Source organism: Dermacentor silvarum, chromosome 1 (assembly GCF_013339745.2).
Source record: "Dermacentor silvarum isolate Dsil-2018 chromosome 1, BIME_Dsil_1.4, whole genome shotgun sequence".
Taxonomy (NCBI): domain Eukaryota; kingdom Metazoa; phylum Arthropoda; class Arachnida; order Ixodida; family Ixodidae; genus Dermacentor; species Dermacentor silvarum.
The window spans coordinates 14642982-14662547 of record NC_051154.1 but is presented as its reverse complement, the minus strand read 5'-3'; the positions used below and the strand labels follow the sequence as shown (position 1 = coordinate 14662547).

Sequence of the window (19566 nt, the reverse complement as noted above, 5' to 3'; positions counted from 1 at the left end):
ACAATAAATCAACTTAGACTGATAAGGTATTCTTCGGAAACTCTGCTGTCATTAATTACACTGCAATAGGTCAATTATTACAAGATAAAATGAAGCTCAAAGTTAATTTTTGTTTTAATTTCGCGCGGAAACCCCAACGTCAGCACTTCACTGTGACATCACTACTTCTAAAGTAATTTTTCGTATTTGGGCCACGTTGGTTCAATAAAAATTCGCTGAACTTGCCATATTCAATCTTGGGCTCCTCTAGAACACAATGTAGTCAATCTTTACGGCTAAAGAATGAACTGATACCTAGAAGACGCTGTCAAAATCCATGATGTCACAGTGAGCTGGTGTGGGAACTTCAAGGTGGCGTCGCCACTCGCCTCTTTGTTTTTCGTTTCTTTCTGGCTTACCAAGCGGCTTCTCGCTGTAAGAGTGGTGTTTTGGGTATTGTGGAAGGGCAATCTACTGATACAGAACAAATCATTTTTCCCTTTAGTGTCCCTTTACGGATTACTCGAGTGCACTGGATTACTCTTGCTGATGTCATTAGTACTTTTTTTCCTTCTCTCAAGTGTAGTGCGCTAAAACTAGGGGCAAGAAAAAAAAAATCACGGGCACGCTTATTTCCTGCACACCTTCCTTTTTCCTTTCCTTTTCATTTCTTTTATTTTTTCTCTTCCTTCTTTTACACTTTTACAGATTGCGCATTGCCGAAGCAGCATTCTTGCTTTCAGTTTGGCGTTGAATTTCATCGCCACTTCGTTTCTAAATAAGTACCTTGCGTTAGTAGTAGCTGCAGATGTGCGCGTGGTATTCCCGCAGTTTATTGTCGTTACGATCCATTCGACACCACTTCCAGTGCATCTTTTCGACGCGCAAGTCTAGATGCCCCGCCCCGTCTGTGAAATAGGCGAAATTGTTTGTCGCCGCGAAGGAAGGGAGCGCCGGAGGAAGGAGGCGCCTGGAGGTGGAGAAAGAGAATTGCCGCGTTCGCGCCCCTTCCGTTAACTCTTCGACGCCGCGGTGTTCGCTATGCATGTTCGCGGCGTCCATACGCTTGCGCGTAACCTGCGTTCACGAAGTGAAACTGCACTGTAACTTTTTATTACCATAGCAATTATATGGGCACTCCAGGCGCATTTCTGCCGTCGCCGTGAGGTTCCGTATAAAGTCCACGGGCGATAAAATCGTCGCCGCGCACCGTATGCTTTATGTGCGAGTGAAAGCGTGCGAGGGTGAGATCACCGCTCAGTCTTCCGCACGGAAGCGAACGAAGCGGGAAGGAAGCTCTACGTCTTCCAATCGTGTGCAGTGCTCCGGAGGGAGGGCCGGGAGCGGAGGGGGGTAAATGGGGGGGGGGGGGTGGAGCGTAGGGAGCGGGGAGGCCGCGTAATACGCCGCGCGCTCCCGCCCGGGCGGCTGTATCTTGAAAGCCATCTGCGGCGGGGGCAGATTCCTTCCTCCCTGCGCTGTGTTTTCGCGTTCGCGTTGATGCGAGCGGCGGGACGAAGGTCAGTTCGCTCGCTGCTGCTGCCGCGCTACTCCAGCGTTTGGACAGCGAGTTTCTGCGGTCATCGAGCGAGATGCGCTCATGTTTGCTTGTGCGCGCGTGACACCATGCTTGTTAATTTAGTTAGTATGCCTATGTTTCCAAGTTTATACGGCCGATAAAACGACTATCCTTACTTCGTCCACTAGTTTGCTATCGCAATCGATGCTTCCCCTTTCGGGCGAAACTGACTTTTTTTATGCGAACGTTGGTAATGATGCATGTACTTACGTGTGCGAAAAAAAAAAAGTGTGTTACTGCTAAAGGAAGTAGCCGCGCATGGTCTGCTGCTTGCTCATATAGGCGGGCTTCACGGAAAACGAACTTCGCCGCGCAGTGACCCCCTGTGTGGTAAAGCTCGCTTTACTAAGCAGGTGCAGAGAAGAAGCTTTCTTCTCTCGGGCGACCTGACCCTCTTAACCTTCTTCGACGTCTGCAGACCACATTCAAATTTTTATTGTGCGATCATGTACAGGGTGTTTCAGTTAACTTGGGCCATACATTAAAAATATGCAAATGCCATGTAGCTAAACAGAACCAAGGTAATGTTGTTTGCTGGCGCTTGGAGATACTCAGATTATTTATTTTTTTACATTCCGCCTACTTACATAATTAGTAAACTGGAATGGAGAGTTTGAAAGCAGGTGGCTACACTAAGGAGCGAGCGCATGGGGGCAGTGACGTAGCCAGGATATGGCGCACCAAGTACATGCCCCCCCCCCCCCCCCCCCTGAAGTTTCTGTGTTCGCATGAGGCCTGTCCAGCCACCATCGCCTCCTCCCTCCCCCTTCCCGTCCCCGGACAAATTCGTGCCCCCCTCTTTCTCCCCCCCCCCCCCCCCCCCCCAAAAAAAAGGGTCTGGCTACGCCAGGGCACGGAGGCGCCCTGTGAGGTAATACGAGCTGATAAGATGGCGAATTTGATGATATGGTGGAAGTGAGTATCCAGAATAGCAACCGCGGCACCGTGACTCAAGGTTCGAACAGGTTTCGACAGGGAGCTGCCATCTTTCAGACAAATCACATGTCCTCGATCTTATCGGATCGAGGACATGTGATGCTATGTAGCTGGACAAAACCAATGTAATGTTTGCTGTCGCTTGGAGATACTTGGATTAGTTTTTGCATTCCGCCTAATTACATAATTAGTCTTAATTAATTAACTTCTCAAATATTATAATTAGATAAAAAGTGTCAGTGAGAAAATTATAGAGAAACATGAGAAACATGAAAAAACCCCAATACAGTTTTCTGTTGCTCAATACGTGCTACATGAAAGTGTTTTTCCGAGCGTGAAAGATGCCCGCGAATACACACAAAATTGCCGCGCGACTGACCGCTCGAGGCACTTTGCGTGTATTCGCGGGCACACTTCACATCAACGTGGCGGTCACTGCTGGCGGAATGAGTTTGAGCTTATAATTTGAGTAGCCGATTTTGAGTGAATTAATTGGCGCCCACATAGCTCTGAAACTTCTGGATTAAGGGAATGGGCACCTTAATTTTTTGCTCCACTCTAAAACTCCCATTATGTTGCTGACCATGTCATGGCCCTTTAAAGGAACATCTATACAGGGTTCATGTCTCCTGTCTGTGTGACTTATGTATGTATTGGGGAGCAAAAGAAAAGGTAAGTTCTCATGAACCTCACTACCGTTTGCATGCACCTTCACGCCTTCCAGTTTTGGGCAGTAGAAACTGCTGATGAAGTATTCATCTTGCAAAATCATTCAATTAAAGCAACATAGACTATGGCAAAGTGCTATAAGTTTTCATCAGAGTTAAAGCATAAGAAGCACCTTGAGAAGTGATATTTACAATTTGGGTGTGGTCAGCTAAGCATGTGCGATTCTTCAGGTTTTGTTTCTTCCTTCTTTTGTATGTATGGTTGCCTTACAGGCTCTGTTGCCCAGTCATACCCTATGACCAATAAGTAAACATAGTGTGTGTTTTCAGGTCAGATGTGGTGCTGCTGTGCTTCTCAATTGCGAATCCGGTGTCTCTGCGCAACTGCAAGGTGGTCTGGTACCCAGAGATCCGTCAGTACTGCCCTAACACACCCATTATTCTGGTTGGCTGCAAGAATGACCTTCGCTACATGTACCGGGATGAGGCCTATCTGTCTCTCTGCCGTGACCGCAGTCCCTTCTTCAGGTGCGTCAGATTGGTGCGCTACCTTTCAACAGCCATTGTTTGCAGTAGTGCATGATTATCTCAATTTGTTACCAGCTTTTATTGCGATAGCAATTATATGGACACTACAGGCGCATTTCTGCCGTCGGCGTCGCCGTCGCCGTGAGGCTCCGTATAAAGTCCATTGGCGATAAAATCGTCGCCGCGCGCCGTAGGCTCTATGTGCGAGTGAAAGCATGGTGGGTGAGCCGGCGATCCCGGCTCAGTCTCCAGCACGCAAGCGAACGAAGCGGGGAGGAAACGCTACGTCTTCCAGTCGTGTGCAGTGCTCCGGAGGGAGAGTCGGGAAGAGGGGGGGGGGGGGGGGGGGCGTTTTTCAGCGCCGCCCTAGCGACCGCAGGGCAGCAAGGGAGTACAGTCGCTGTATCTTGAAAGTAGAGTGTACTAGACAATGGTATATTCTAGTGCACTCTACTTGAAAGCCATCTGCGGCGGGGGCAGATGCCTTCCTCCCTGCGCTGTGTTTTCGCAGCTTAGTTCGCGTTGATGCCAGCGGCGGGACGAAGGTCAATTCGCTCGCTGCTGCTGCTGCCGCGCTCACTCCAGCATTTGGACAGCGAGTTTCTGCGGTCATCGAGCGAGATGCGCTCATCTTTGCTTGTGCGCGCGTGACACCATGCTTGTTAATTTAGTTGGTATGCCTATGTTTCCAAGTTTATACGGCCGATAAAACGACTATCCTTACTTCGTCCACTAGTTTGCTATCGCAATCGATGCTTCCCCTTTCGGGCGAAACTGCGACTTTGTTTTAAAAAATAATGTAATTTTTAGATTAATGCCTACATTAATAAATTAATGCCTAAATAGCCTTCAGGAAGTTCAGTGTCTGCTGCGTTTATCTCTTGCTTTATTATTATTATTATTATTATTATTATTATTATTATTATTATTATTATTATTATTATTATTATTATTATTATTGTGCTTCCTGCAACAGCTGAACGAAAAGATGTGAAACATAACAGTGCTTTTGGTGTTGGCCTAACCTGAAATATTTTTTCCATCTCACTGAATAGAACAGAGGAGGAGATTGTGTGCTGTGTATCTGCCTGTCTGATGCTACTGTACTGTTTGTGATATTGACAATAATTGTGTGTATTCTGCACTGCGGCGAAGAAAAAAAAAACTATATATATGGCGTCCTTTTACTTCCTTTTGGCTTTTATTTGTGTGATCAAGACCGAGCCCTGATCGAATGCCCATTTGCCGTGCTTAAGGTGCAGCTCGTGCAATTTCGTCACTGGACTCTCAAAGCAAATGGACTTGGTCGTGGCCTCCATGATAGAATGGCAAGCAGGCGCGTGTTCTCTTGAGAACTATTACTTGCCTAAGGTACCTGCGTTGCCACAGGCTTACCTCTGCACGTGTTTACTTGGCAAAGAAAGCTCATCTGTCCTTTCCAGTTTGTTACGCCAAGTTACATGCATAATTGTCCAATAAAGATGTCATTCTGAAACATGGTATCCAAATCTAGTTTAGCTGTCGAAAGTGCAAATGGGCAAAGAGGCAAGCCTGCTGCTGTTTCCATTGTGTGACAGCTGTATGATCAAGCTTGTCAAACTTTATTATCATTCTGAAAAATGCCACTTCATATGGCAGCTTTTCCATGGCATTCACTTCGATTTTAGGCATGACTTAGTTAAGCGGGGTGTATGTCACCATTTTTGCGTGTACGTTTTCAGTGCTTTCTCTTTTTCTTCCCCTATTATGTGAATTCATGCAGAAATTTTATGGTGCACTTTGCATATGTCACCTGTTCGGGAAGTCAGCAGCTGCTGCATCTTGTGTCACTTGGTTGTCGTCTTGTTTTCTGTAGGACAAAATGCGACATTATTTTTTTCCCAAATGTTTAGCTACTGGCAACTGCACTCGCAGTATATATTAGTATTAAATGACTACACTGCACATTCTGTGTGCATATATTACTGTTAATCAGTTCATTTTTCTGATTTACATGCACGCTGAAGATTTCTACATTCATATGTAACATGAGTGAAGTCAAAGTGCAGGTCCTTGTGGGGTCATTCCACGCCAACTGTCCCTCCTTGGGCACTCAACCATCTGCAATTACTTTAAGAAAATTTGAGGCTTTTCAAAATAACACAAGCAGTTCGCCCAAAATACTTCTTGTAAAAGAAAGGCATTTCACTGCTGTGAGCACCATCTGAACTTTGTCATAATGCACAAAACTGTGCGTTATAAAAGACATCACCAAAAAAAAAAAAAAAGTTTCTTAACTATAAGGAGACGACTTGTGTTTCTTTGGACAATGGTCAAAGGCCTTAAACCTAACATATTTCATCAATTAGCCACCCTTCGCTTTTTATACATCCTTAAAAAGGCAAAATGATCCAATATGGTGAATATACATTGATAAGGCTTGCATTAAAGGCATTAATATTAGCTTTAGTGCCCAGCAGTTGTACTGTGCATGAAAATTGTTTTGAAATGATTATTGCACACAGCAGTGTGAACAGTGATTTAGCAGAAACCTCGGTTGTATGTTTAGCCACTGAATAAACACTGAGCTGCTCCTAGTAAAAATATGTCACGTTGTGCATCTGATAGCACATTCTATTGCTTCTAAATGCAAGATCTTCCTGCCTGTCTCAAAATTTGCTTTGTGTTTTGTATTCGCCACACAGCCCACTGGCATACGAAACTACTGAAGGAAACTTTCAGGTGGTGAAAGATTTCTTTCTGAAAAGGCTGTGCTAATCTGGAAAGCCCAAAATTTTTCAAAAATATCGCAGATGGTCAAGCTTCAAGGTGGCATGAAATGGCTCTCTAAAAGTTCAACTGTGGTTTTAATGAAAGCAGGGCTTAAGATAAATTCATCAAAGGGCAGTTTACATGGTTCTTAGTGTTGTGAGATACTCTGAGTTAAATGTACTTTAACTGTTTATGAATGTTTTTAAGATAAACCACCATAAATAAATATTTATATGAGAAAACCACAGCTAAAGTGATACAGAATGGAGTCAATAAGCAACCATAAATTGAACCTGGCGGTGAATAATTTGTGAAAACGAACTAGACTGCTTTTCTTTATCTCTTGTGACAAGTCAGTGAAATATCAGCATCCTGCACAATATTTCGGTCTTGGAATGTCGACAGTATCAATACCAACAAGGGCACAAATGCTTTCATGCAGGTCTGCTTATGCCATTGTTGTCCACACTTGCAGCTTACAGCATTTGGTGGTGTCACCATTGGCTTTATGTTTCTTGTTTATTTGTTTCTACTTGGCACCGATCATAAATTGCTTTGCACATCCCTGGCTGCATGTTAATGCTTCTTCATGCACATGCCGCATTTAGACAAAAAAAAATTAGACAAAAAACAAGAATGTGAAGCTGTGTTTTGGCAGCTTTATTATCGTGTGACAAGACTGCTTTTGTCAAAGGGACGCTAAAGAGAATTACATGTTGAGTTCACCTATAGACAGACTATACATTTCTAAAATTGGAAATGTGGTCAGTCTTATAGCAAGCAGAGGGTTTAAATGCAAGCCAAGTAAAACGCAGACAAAAGACAAGGTTACAATGCAACTTTGAAGTACCTGCATCAGCTGCTTGTGATGTATAGACTTTGGCAGCATCTGCTCACCTGGTGGCTGATTATCTACAAATGAAAAAAAGAGCATTACATTGCACTTGGTGGGTAAGTGAAGTCTAAAAAATTCTGGCTGGTTTCGTGAACTTTTACTGTGCATAAAAGGCCCAGATACATGAAATTTTTGTGAAATAAGTAACATCAGACTTGCGCAACAGGTGCTGCAGTTGGAATGTGAAAATGAAAAATAAAGGCTTGGACTGGAACTTCTTCCTTTAAAGGGCCCCTCACCAGGTTTGAGCAATGCAAACAGACAAGCACAGCTTGTAGATCACACAGTGGCAATAGTCAGCCAAATATCAAACAGCTGTGCAATTTCAAATAGTAGCTCACGCGCCTTTCCTCTTGAGGGAGCCCCACTTTCAGTTAGAGAGTCAAAGTGCCACGCATAAATGCTTATATGTAAAACGCAGTGCCTGCGATATCACCAATTATGGCACGTGACCTCAGTAAATCATTCAATGCAGAACGCACAATGCTACCACTGGGAATGCGCTGCGCAATAGGATGAGGAAGAGAAGGAAACAAAAAATAGGCAGGGCTTGCGACCTAAATGTAACATGGCACCCTCTCCTCTAGTATGGGAGAAGGCTGGGAAGAAATGTCGCTTGAGGACACTAGTTGAGGCAGAAGGGGCGGGTGTCTATGTTGGCAGTGAAGCTCACCTGCTGGCAGCATGGCAGTGTTACGTTTCAATTTATCTGGTCTGTAATAATGAACCAATTTGAAAATTTTCTGCAATAGGCCCTACGAGTTGTAGTGTATAACCAAAATTTGCAATTGGGCCTGGTGAGGGGCCCTTTAATAAAAGGCACTTTTCTCTCTATGAAACATGTGGAGTGGCTTAACGGAATTATTTTTTTTACCAGTCGAACTGTTCTATTGTTTCTCTTTACTGACATTTTAATTCTAAACACTTTGTTTTTTACACTTTATATTCAAACATATGGGGATAGCTCGGCTGATTTCACTTCCATCAATATGTGTAATAGCCTTTGCCTAGCACTTCAAGTGAAATCCTGCAACATGTTGTTCAAGCTTCTGTATATGTATTGTACAGCTGGCTTTCAAAGGAAATGTTAATAAACATAAGGAGCCTTCTAAAGGTCTTTGAATCTGATAGCATGCCACAATGGCGTTGTCAATTGTACAGACATATATCACTGACGGATATTGAATACAGTGAAAATTGAAGTTGCTTGGACTCATCTCAGTCTACACAGATCACACCCATCACATGTTATACATCAAATTTTTTTTTTTTCACACAATAATTTTGCTGGGCAGGAACCAGCAGTGTCATTATCACAGCAGCATTATAAATCTGAAACCATGCAACAGTATATTTTTAAAGCATTTCCGTTATTCTCAGCCATTCAGTGCACACAGTACCACTGCCAGTCTAATTCATCTGGCTGTGTGGAAACACAGGATAATTGGGGTGAAAAAGTGGGGCCTGGATCAAGTTGGCCAAGCAGATGAAATATTCATTTTGAAGTTTGCATGGCAATATGTCATTTAGTATGTGTTTTTTATTTGTCTATTGGAAAGCTGAAGCTGTCCAGATTAAAGCTTTCAAAGCTAGCTGCATAGAGCAGAGCATGTGCACTCAAATACTTTAATTTGAGTACTCAAATACTTAGTTTAACTAACTTTGAGTAATAAAGTTTCTTTGAGCACTCAAATATTTTTAAGTTAGAAAAAAACCAAGAAAAAGCAAAACTCTTTCTTAACATTCCTCTCCCATATCCCCTGAAGGTGCCCAGGTAAGAAATACTAATAAAAATAATGATGTCTAAAATGAGTTGCATACAAGCTTGATACATTTCTGATTTCATCTATGCTGCAAAATTGATTAATATGCATGCAATGTGTTATGGGAATGAGTTAACACATATATCTGGGCATTTGCTCACAGTACTAGCACAACATAGTCATGTAATGGGTTGTCTTCATTCATTCTTTTGGACAGTAATGATTTACATCCATCAAATTTATCAAGTAGGTGGACATTGCACATTAAATAGTAGATTGTCTTTCTGTACCTGAAGTATTTCTGACAGTTAAGGTCAACCAAACAGTTAATGCAACCAAATTTGTGGGTGCAACAAAAGTCATTGAAAAGCTCAAATACTTAATCTGTTCTGCTGCTGTATATGTTTTAATGATGATGAAGATGCACGAGTTGTGTTAAAACTAAATTTTCAATATACAAAATTTTATTAGTGCTTAAAGGGGACATAGGTGATGACAACTTAGTTGGTATGAGCAGAATACATCTATTTCAGAATTGCTACAGGTTTAATTGGAACTGCCTGCAGCAGAGTTGTGCATCATTCATAACTTGTCTCAGGTCTGATGTGTACGCCTTGCCCACTATGTACCAAGCTGGCATAACTGTGGTTGTTTGTCTGTGCTCGTGTTTTTGCAGGGGGCACCATCCCTGCGTGTCTTGCAGGTTTCCAGAGTTTGGAAGGTACCTGAGCTAGTCTCTACATCTCAGTCACCATACTCACTCTAAAGAGAGCCCTCTTGAGCATGTGTTTCTCTGTTGGGGGGTGTCACATCTTGACCTTGCTGCATGTGCCAACAGCCTGTCATTGCACATTGCATGTTCCTGGATGTTTGAAGTTTGTTGCACATTATTTTTGTTTGCTTGCTCTCAGGTTCTGCTGCACCAGCATAACAGCCATGTTTCTTGTAAATGCTTCCTTTACATATTTCATTCACTATGTTAACCCATCCTGGATGTGCATACTACCTTCTTAACACTTGTGTGTACAGCTAGTCTCAAAAGCTAGTCCAAAAGTGTCAAAAGCCAAAAAAACTTGCACATTGCTTGGGCATGCAGCCTTGAAATTGGGGCTGCCATGGTAGATGATTAAGTGGAAAGTGTGAACCTGATGTTCCAGACTGAATACCTAAGCTGCAATATTTTTTAATGGCTTCTGTGTTCAAAGAACTTCTGTAGTCAATGGTACAAACTTTTCTGCTTGTTGGGCTTTATCCAAACAAGATAGGAAGTGGTCCAACAAGCAACGTTCCCTGTTGACCATTATTGGGTTTTATCTTTTAGAGCTACGACTGATCCACAAAAGTATTCATCGTTAAACGATTCCAGATTAATTTCCGCTACCTTAATTTTTGAAACACTCACTGGAATCTCCTTGCATTTTCTTCTTTTTTTTTCATTCCTATTTTACACACATTCTCCTCTGAGCAATAAAAAAATTCACTTGTGAATACAATTTCAGACAATTCTGCTCTGTTCCAAACACGTTAAATCCTTTTCTTTTTCCACATCTGGTTTTCTTCTTTGAAAGTTAGGTGTGCCTGTAGTTTTGATTCATTTGTTAGCAAAGATGTAAAAGATCCTTTTAAAAGGCTCTCACTCACTTGGCCAGGTCCGAAGAATTGTTAAGTGCATTCATAAGCGTGTGTTAAAACATATGCCAAGACCCCCGTGTGGAAGCATTCATTTCATTATATTAAGAAAACAGCTGTTGTTGATCGGCTTATTATGGCCACTTTTTTTTGGAAATGTTAAGAGAGAGAGAGAGAGAGAGAACAAACTTTAATAAAAAGAGCACGCGAGCGTAGGAAAGCATGGCTCACTTCTAGTGCAACATACTGAACAACCAGACCAGTTGTATCCATAGTGCCAGAAAGTACTGTCAATTTCAGCTGTGACACTGTAGTATCTTATTATTTGATTACCCTCTATATTGTGCTGATGGCAAAAGGGGTTCGAATAGTGGTTTCTTATTTTTGTTGAAGAAGGTCAAGAATCTACAGCAGCACTTCTGCAACTCCGTTGTGGATGCGAAGCCTAAGATACTTGCGTCCTCATCATGAATGCTTTTTGCTTCACTTTGATTTTGCTTATAGCCCGTGGAAAACTGCAATAATTTTACCATGAATCTGTGATGTAACCTTGCAAACTTGTTGAGGACTGCCTAAAACAGGATCCAATAATCCTAAATCATAGGTGTGATATGGTGCAGGGACAAGTAAATTCTTTTTTTTAGTGGCATTGAAACTCTTCAGTAGTGGCATCCAGTATGCATACATTGAACTAAAATGTTAGGCGGTTACTTGGCCAGAAAGAAGTGTGGCACACTAATTATAGTTAGGGTCCTTCATTTTCGGGTAAAACCCTATAATTCCCACTTTTCACACCCCAAACAAGTTGTTATAAAAATAGGATTAAACCTGATTTTTCTCCAAAGTTCGCCCTTTCGTGAAAGATAATAAATACAGGTGTTAACAAAACTAATAAATTCCGCCCACTTTGTGTGAACAAGTTTTCAAGATATGATTAATTTATGCTTATATGAACATTGTACTGTATGCCTCCTTTTTTGCTTAATACTCAAGTGAAAACTGGTATATATAATATATTCACCACCTGCCGGCCTTGAGAGAATGAAAGCTTGTTACTTTTTTTTAATAGCCACATTTACACTGAATGCAACAATGGCAAATTTCATTGCATTTCCTGCACGTTGTATACATGTAAACGGCAGTTAATGCCCTAGGAAGTGAATGCAGCACTGACATTACTCTGCATTACGAACGGTAGCTGTGACGTCGAGAAGATGTTTACCCAGCTATGTTACGTTCAAAGAACTATGGCTGATTCGGTTTGTTGGTATTCCATTAATTTGTTACAAGAGCACATGGTGAGAAGTGGTAAAACAGGACGACAACAGACAAGGACAAAAGGCCCGACAGGTGTAAGATGGACACAGAAATGATCAAAATGCATATGATAATGGATGTCGGCAAGGGTTTTTAAGTGAAAGAAAAGTATTATGCCTCTTGCGAAGCATGCTCATGTGCACTACTACTTATACTTTTTTCTTTTGTTAAAAAAGTGCAAAAAACAATGTAAACAAAGGATTGCCAAGCTCGTCTCTTGTTTTTGTTCATGCAGTTTCTTTTAAAATATTAATAATACCTGCATGCCAATGAGGATTCGTACAGATGAGTTTGTCACATGATTGGCAAGCAGATCTCCTTTTATTACATGTTCCTGTGAGTGATCTAGCTATTTTAAATATCATGTTTGTGTCCAAAAGAAGACCATTGCCTGTGTTAATCGTTTGTGAAAGTTAGCACAAAAATCCCAAACTTCAGGCTGCCAGACAACAAAAACCCCAATTTCTCCGGGTTTTCCTCTTTAAAAATAACAGGCAATTTATACCCCCCCCCCCCCCCCCGACTTTCAAAAAATATAAAACCCGAACACAAAGGACCCTATTTAAATTGCATCGCTTCAACCATCTATTATACATCTGTTTTTTGTTTAATTTTGAAGGCAGAGAAGTGTGTGTGTATACTGGGTGCGCAAGGTATTTGAGAACACTATTCCTTATTGCCATAGACACCAGCAGGCTCATCGTATCTATCTAGGCATACGGCTTCTTGTTGGTTGATCCCTTATCATTCATACTGCGCAGTTTGTTCAATAATGGAAGCGTACAGGTTGACGCAGGAAATGAAACGCCATGCAGTCCTCGTCGCCCTGGCCGCACACCACAGCGACTTGGAAATTGCCACCTTTCTGAACGTAGCGAAGTCTTTCATTTACAAGGTACGGACAGAACTGATGTGTTCTTGCGGTGACGTGGTATCTGTGGAGAAAAGGAAAAAGCACAGTCAGCGGTCAGTCGTTGTCAGAACACCTGATTTTCTCCGGCAGCTGCAAGTCATTGCGAGTGACGACCGAGGGAAGTCAATGCGGGCCATAGCAAAGGAGCTCCAAGTCGCAGAGTCGACTGTCAGGCTCGCTGTGCACGAGGACTTGAGGTACCATTCCTATGTCATGAGGAGGGGACAAATCATGTCCGATAAAACTCGAGAGAATCGTCAGCTCCGGTCCAAGAGGTTGCTAAGCAAGCTGAAGAGACTTGAGGAGCCTGGAATGCTCTATTTTTTTTTTTTTTCAGATGAAAAGAACTTTGATCAAAACCAAAACGTTAATGGCTGTAACGATAGGTGGCTTTGCGCAAACGCTGATGAGGTGCCTACATTGATGCACACAAAATTTTCGTTGCCTGTGATGGTGTTAGCCATCGTCAGCAATGAGGGCACGGTGTAGGAATAAGTTGGGCGATGACACTGTGGCCAGCGCAGCGTCAAGATTGTGTTCGCCACCTATGCAGTTTCAGTTTCCCGGCGACAGGTGGCGCTAATAGTCGGAGGCTCACTGATTCCTGCTGCGTAGGCTATCGATGCTGAGCTTTGCTCGTTTGTCACGCTCGATATTGGGGTTTGAAGAAAAGCATACACATGGATGAATACACCGGGATTCTGCAGTAACGAGACCGATTACCTAAGTGGGTGAGCAGCTGATTTCTCACCGGCGTTTTTGTAATAGCTCCGATAGCTAGCATACGTTGAAGCCTGTGTATCGTTCGTATTTTCTAGTTGCTCCCGCCAATGTCTCAGCAAATTAAAGCAAAAGAAAAATAAACTTCCTCAAAGCACCTTGAACCATTGCATCTCGAAGCTTACACATGTGCTTGGTTACAAACTTCACTCGACACACGACCCCTGCGTAGTCTTCCGCTTATGTGGAGGCTATGGCGGCTATACTTTAATTGCGCCAGTACAGCAATCTGTGTGCAGTACAGCTTGATGAAGTACATGTCACGCGGTTAAACCCAGCGCAGCTCCTAAAACAGTTATATTTTGTGCTCTGTTGCCCATGAATGTGCATATTTTTCTATCCTACTTTGTCATACTATAAGTATGTTATACATTACATGGCACAAACTGTTTAAAACATAAATTCACAAAAAATTTACAAATTTGTATATTCTGTAAACCTGGCAACAAAATTCAGGATGAACAAAGTTTTGCTAGCTTTTCTTTTTCTCTTGAGCTTGTTTCTTCAAGTTCATGGTTACGGCCTTACAGTGCTGCCTCACGCTCATTGTTAAGAAATAGTGCAGAATTTGCACAATGACCTCTTCTGTGTGCTAAGCACATGGAAAAGTCACGCTCTTTGTGTCAAGCACATGATTCACCGTTTTCCAGTATACAGACTGCCTGTCTGCATTTCTTGCAAAGTACTCCTCAGCTGCTCTCAACAGCTCAACGAGCTTCAAGTTGGGGTGCAACAGTCCACCTCTGCTCTTTGTGTTGGTCAGGGATGCTTCAGCAGAGCTAGTTTCCGGAATGGTAAAAGCAGATCCGCAACAATAAAATAATACATGGCACACGTGGTCAGCAGGCTGCAAAACTCTATCTGCTCTCGGAGTCGCCCGTTGCCACTTTTCTAAACGTCCAGGTTCATGTGGAGCCTTAAAAAGCGACACACACTCTGTACAAGTCCGATGCCCCAACTTGCAAATTGGTACAAAACATTTTTCGCCCATTTTTAAGCACAGCAAGCCTGAGCGCAACTAACTGGCACTCGGCGGCACGTGCCGCGGCGTGGTATACGTTGAATGTATCTTAGCAGAATACGAATCAACCTAGTAATGCACTCACAGGAATCACAGGCACAACACAACACTTTTCGAGAATGCGGATAAGCCTTCACACACACGCGAGTTGTCTTCAGCAAGTATGCGGCCACGCATTCACCCTGCGCGCGGCCAGCGTGGCGTGCAAATTTCCGAATGCACGCTGCGCGGGCAGCACTGGCCCCTGGGCTCCCATACTGCAACGCCATCTGTATACTTGCGGCGAAAACTACCACTGGCTCAAGGTCATCTGCGAACACAATCTGTCTGCACTCTCTCTTTACTGGGAGCGGCGAGTGTCAGCACCTAACTTATTCTTACACCGTGAACGAGGGTGACATCATGCCGCCACACTTTTTTGCAGAAGGACTCCGCATTAATGCTGCCGTACGTGGAAGTGCTTGCGACCATTGTAAAGCCCTGGATAGACTGTTTTGAAAGGAAGACCTTATGTCTTTCAACAAGATTCGGTTCTTGCCCACACCGCCTGCGTCACCCAGGAGTGGCTGGCTGACAACTTCTACGACCACGTCACTCCCAACTTGTGGCCGCCTAGTTCTCCAGATTTAAATCCGCTCGACTACTATGTCTGCGGCGTCGTTGAGAGAGAGGTCAACAAACAGCCACATAATACAAAAGACTCACTGAAGGCCGCCATTGGTGACTCAATTGCCAACATCTCTAAGGACCACCTGATCCGTGCATGCAGCTGTTTCCGAAGCCGAATTGAATCGGTTATTGCTGCGGATGGCAGATTCATTGAGGAATTGTGTTAATAAACCGTAAGAGAAGTATTTCGCAAAGTTTGGTGAAAATATGTCTATTTTTGTTGGAGATATTCTTCTCTGCCTGAAGCCAACAACATTGTGTTCTCAAATACCTTGCGCACCCAGTATGTATGTATATATATATATATATATATATATATATATATATATATATATATATATATATATATATATATCAGTGCAGCAAAGAATCACAGGAGCCGGCACAGAAGTAGTTCAAAAAATAGAAGTGCATAGGAAAAACATAACAGGACTTTACTGACGTTTCGGCCGGGGTCCTGCCTTCATCATCAAGGTGCACCCTAAGGTGTAATATTACGTTCTTTCTACTGATAACACCTTTTTTTCCTACTTTACTGCAGTGAAGTGCATGCATGTATTGTTTAGATGTAACCTTGCACTGTGATTCACATTGGGTGTAATTGTTTTATGTGTGCACCCTTGTTTCATTGTGTTAGCTCCTTTGCTGTGAAGCTAATGACATATAAAATCTGCATGCAAGATTCTTGCATCATCCATATTGAAGTAATGATTGGCACAGTAGTACAAGCATTAAAGGAACAGTGTGTGAATGAGACATCTTTCTATAGTTATAAATAACAAAGAGTTTGCAATTGCAATTGAGCCTTTAGTTGCTTTGAAAAAGCTCAAAATTAGTGAGAAGGCAATGATAAAATTCCTTATGAAGTTTCATGCTTACCATTTTGGGTCATTTACTTTTTAATGCAATATTTTATTTTCTGTTTAAATGTTTCACTTAGGAGAATGCATATTTCTACATATGCTATGAATTCATCAGACGACAATATTTTTGAAAGTGAATTTCTTTCTGAGGCCAATACTTAGCTACCTCAAATAATTTAATTGCGGAAGCCCGACTTGTGATGTCTGCTGAAGTCCTTGCATTCTTTCTTTTGACAGGCCTCTCAGGGAGAGCGACCTATTGCGACCAGAGCAGGGGCGCCTTCTTGCCAAAGAGATTGGTGCTGCATACTATGAAACAAGTGTTCTTACCAACTTTGGTGTAGCTGAAGTTTTCAGCAACGTTATCAGGGCAGCTCTGCTGGCCAGGAAGCAGCAGCGCTTCTGGATGACCAATCTCAAGCATGTGCAGCACCCAGCAATTCAGGTCATTGTCTTTGCTTCCCAAAGATTGTTTGTAAATTGCAACTGGGACCACAAAACAATTACCTAAATGATCAACAAATCATATTGTACAATCTATTGTGAAGGCGATTTGACAAGTGCATGCACGTGCACACAAGCACATGCATAAAATATAAACAGTGCAATGATTATATATGACTACTGCACTGCTTGCGATCGTATATTTTTACATTTTAATATCAATATTCAATACTAGGTAACCGCAGGAGTAGCACAAGCATTGCCAAAGCATGCCACAACATTTTCTTTTCCTTTGGCAGGGAGAGGCATGCAAAAATAATGTGATCTAGAACTGGGACATTGATCAATTAGCTTTCCAATTGTTTGATTAATATTTTACGATCAGATAGAGAGAAATTCGACTATTTCACCTGAAGAATACTTGTACAGGTCCAATCACAATGGGCTCAACATGTATGCAACATGTTTTATGCTGAATGTTACCAAAGTAAAATCACCAGGTGTACGTTACTTCTCCAGCTAAATAAACCGCTGGCCCATTCGCACACACAAAGATTTAATGTCGCAATGTGTGCAGTTTAAAACCACGTTTGCACGCATTATTTTCCTGTTTCTTCCCAAGTAAACCAGAAGTGCACGTCATCTGCACTGGCTTCAGACAAAAAATATAGAATATGCAGTGTAGCGTCATTTTCATAACTGCATATCATCATGTGCAATCATCGGTGCAACACATCTCACATGGCTTGAGTTGTGAGCACCAAGCCAAACATGCTCTCGTTCACCGGCCACAGGCTGGATGGCACAGTCACTGCTTCGCTCTTCCCAAATAAATGTAGGGAATGTTGACGGCCACCGTTATGTCGTCCTACAGTAATGAGATGGTGGGATGAAACATGGTGTGTGCTGCATTTAACTGTTATGTTGATAGATGTGGCCACTGTTTCCTTCCTGCAAGCTCTACAGTTGTTGTCTGGCATTGCTGCAGATGGTGCATACTTCTGGCTTATTCTGGAGAAAACGGGAAAATAATGCATACAAACGTGGTTTTAAACTGCACACGTTGCACCATTCCATCTTCATGCGAAATTTGAGCATTAACAGGCTAGCGGTTTATTTAGTTGAAGTCGTGTACACCTAGTGGTCCTACTTAGGTGACATTCAGTTTGTATGTGGCAACTGGTGAGTTGTGGACGCTGCCATATGTTTCCTTTAGTGTTGAAGCATGCACTGTATTGTGCTGTTGCAGAGCCACATGTGTTTCCTCTTGTACAGGTGCCCTTCTGCCCACCCAAGCCTGTGGCACCTGTAGTCTCAGTGCCAGCCAGCCAGTTTCTGGAGCACATGCAAGCACTGTTCCAGGGTCAGGTATACACAGATGTGCTCTTCTTTGCGGGCAAGGAAAGTCTACCTGGCCACCGCTGGTTTTTGGCAGCGGCCTGCCAAGCCTTCCGCGAGCTCTTCTCTGCTATTGACCCAAACAGCGAGTATAGCCCGCTGGCTGGCCGCAGCTCCAGTGACACCAGCATGGTGAGTTTCATAAATTTTGCCAGAACCGCGTGCTATCGGATACTTCAGGTTTGAGGTTTTGCTAATTTGACCACAAAGGGTAGACAACCAGATCTGCATTAACAGCGGTGGAAGTACCCACCCCACATGACAGCAATAGATTTGAAAACAAGATGATCACGGCACTGCTAGACTGTTCTAGGCAGCGCTTATACACTCTGGTTTGTTTTGATGAGAGCGAACAAGCATACCTAATACACACTTTAATCATGACAAAAATTATACATATTGCAGATTTTGAACCTAGAAGAAACACAATGCTAATGTTAAACTCTTGAAAAAAAACCAAAAAAAACAAAAACTCTTTCCCGTTTAAAAAGAAGGGGGAACCTGTAGCCACTGATGGATAACTTCAGTGAATTTCAGTATCTCAGCTTTGAGAATTTGTGTGAAACTATTCATTCTTTGAGCACAGTTTTCCTTCAATGAAAAAGTGAGGTGAAATATGCCACACTCCTTAATTTTCTTGGCGAACATTTGCTACTTTTGACAGTGCCCACCTACCTAGCTACCTTACCTACCTACCTTACCTACCTACCTTACCTACCTACCTATCTACCTAGATGTCAGTAGACTTATTTATGCTGATCCAACAGCCCTGATCCTTGGCAGCAGTGTTGCCAACTAGAAACACAAAAAGCCGCTAGTCGAGACCCCAAAAAAGTTTCAGACCCGTGATGCGAGGACTCAAAATCTGCTAAAAATTCTCTAACTGCAAGGAATTATCGCAATCACATTCGAATTAAGTTTTATTGTGTCTACGTAAAACACAGTTAAAAAAGTTACACCCATCCACCTACCTACCTACCTGTGTAACAAGTTTTGGCATAGAGCAGGAAAGTTAAAATATAATTTGTGGAAGAGACAAAGCATTGCAATTTTTTGGCGGAGCACTCCGCAGCTAAAAAAAAAAAAGCTAAATTTAGCAGGAAAGCTGCTAAACTGGCAACACTGCTTGGCAGGATACAAGAACACTGGGGTTGCAACTGTGGCATACTCCTCGAAGAAGTGGGAAAGGTTGACACAGAGAAACAATGCAACGGTTTAGTAACAAGAAGGAAAGACTCATGTTGACCACATGCAGTAAAACTTGTTCTAAATTCATGTCCTAAACAAATGATGAACAGAATAATGGAAGACTGATCTTGTATTTATTATCTGGCCCATATAAAACTGTTCAATTGTCAAACATTCTATAAATTCAGTTACAACATCTGGTGTAATTAAATTTATCACTGCCTTGGCACTCTATAGTCAAGCTT

General features: G+C 42.5%; 1 protein-coding gene across 11 annotated transcripts in view; it reads left to right on the top strand.

Annotated features, from left to right (window-relative positions):
• Positions 1-19566, top strand: part of LOC119457165 (rho-related BTB domain-containing protein 2) — a 275684-nt gene that overhangs the window by 211462 nt on the left and 44656 nt on the right. For 10 of the 11 annotated variants that reach the window (XM_049665101.1, XM_049665103.1, XM_049665100.1 and 7 more), the window contains 4 exons: positions 3493-3690; positions 9776-9820; positions 16529-16736; positions 18011-18265. In XM_049665101.1, coding sequence (XP_049521058.1) covers positions 3493-3690; positions 9776-9820; positions 16529-16736; positions 18011-18265 — 706 coding nt within the window. The remainder of the gene's footprint in view (positions 1-3492; positions 3691-9775; positions 9821-16528; positions 16737-18010; positions 18266-19566) is intronic. The other variant, XM_037718946.2, reaches the window with a different exon arrangement.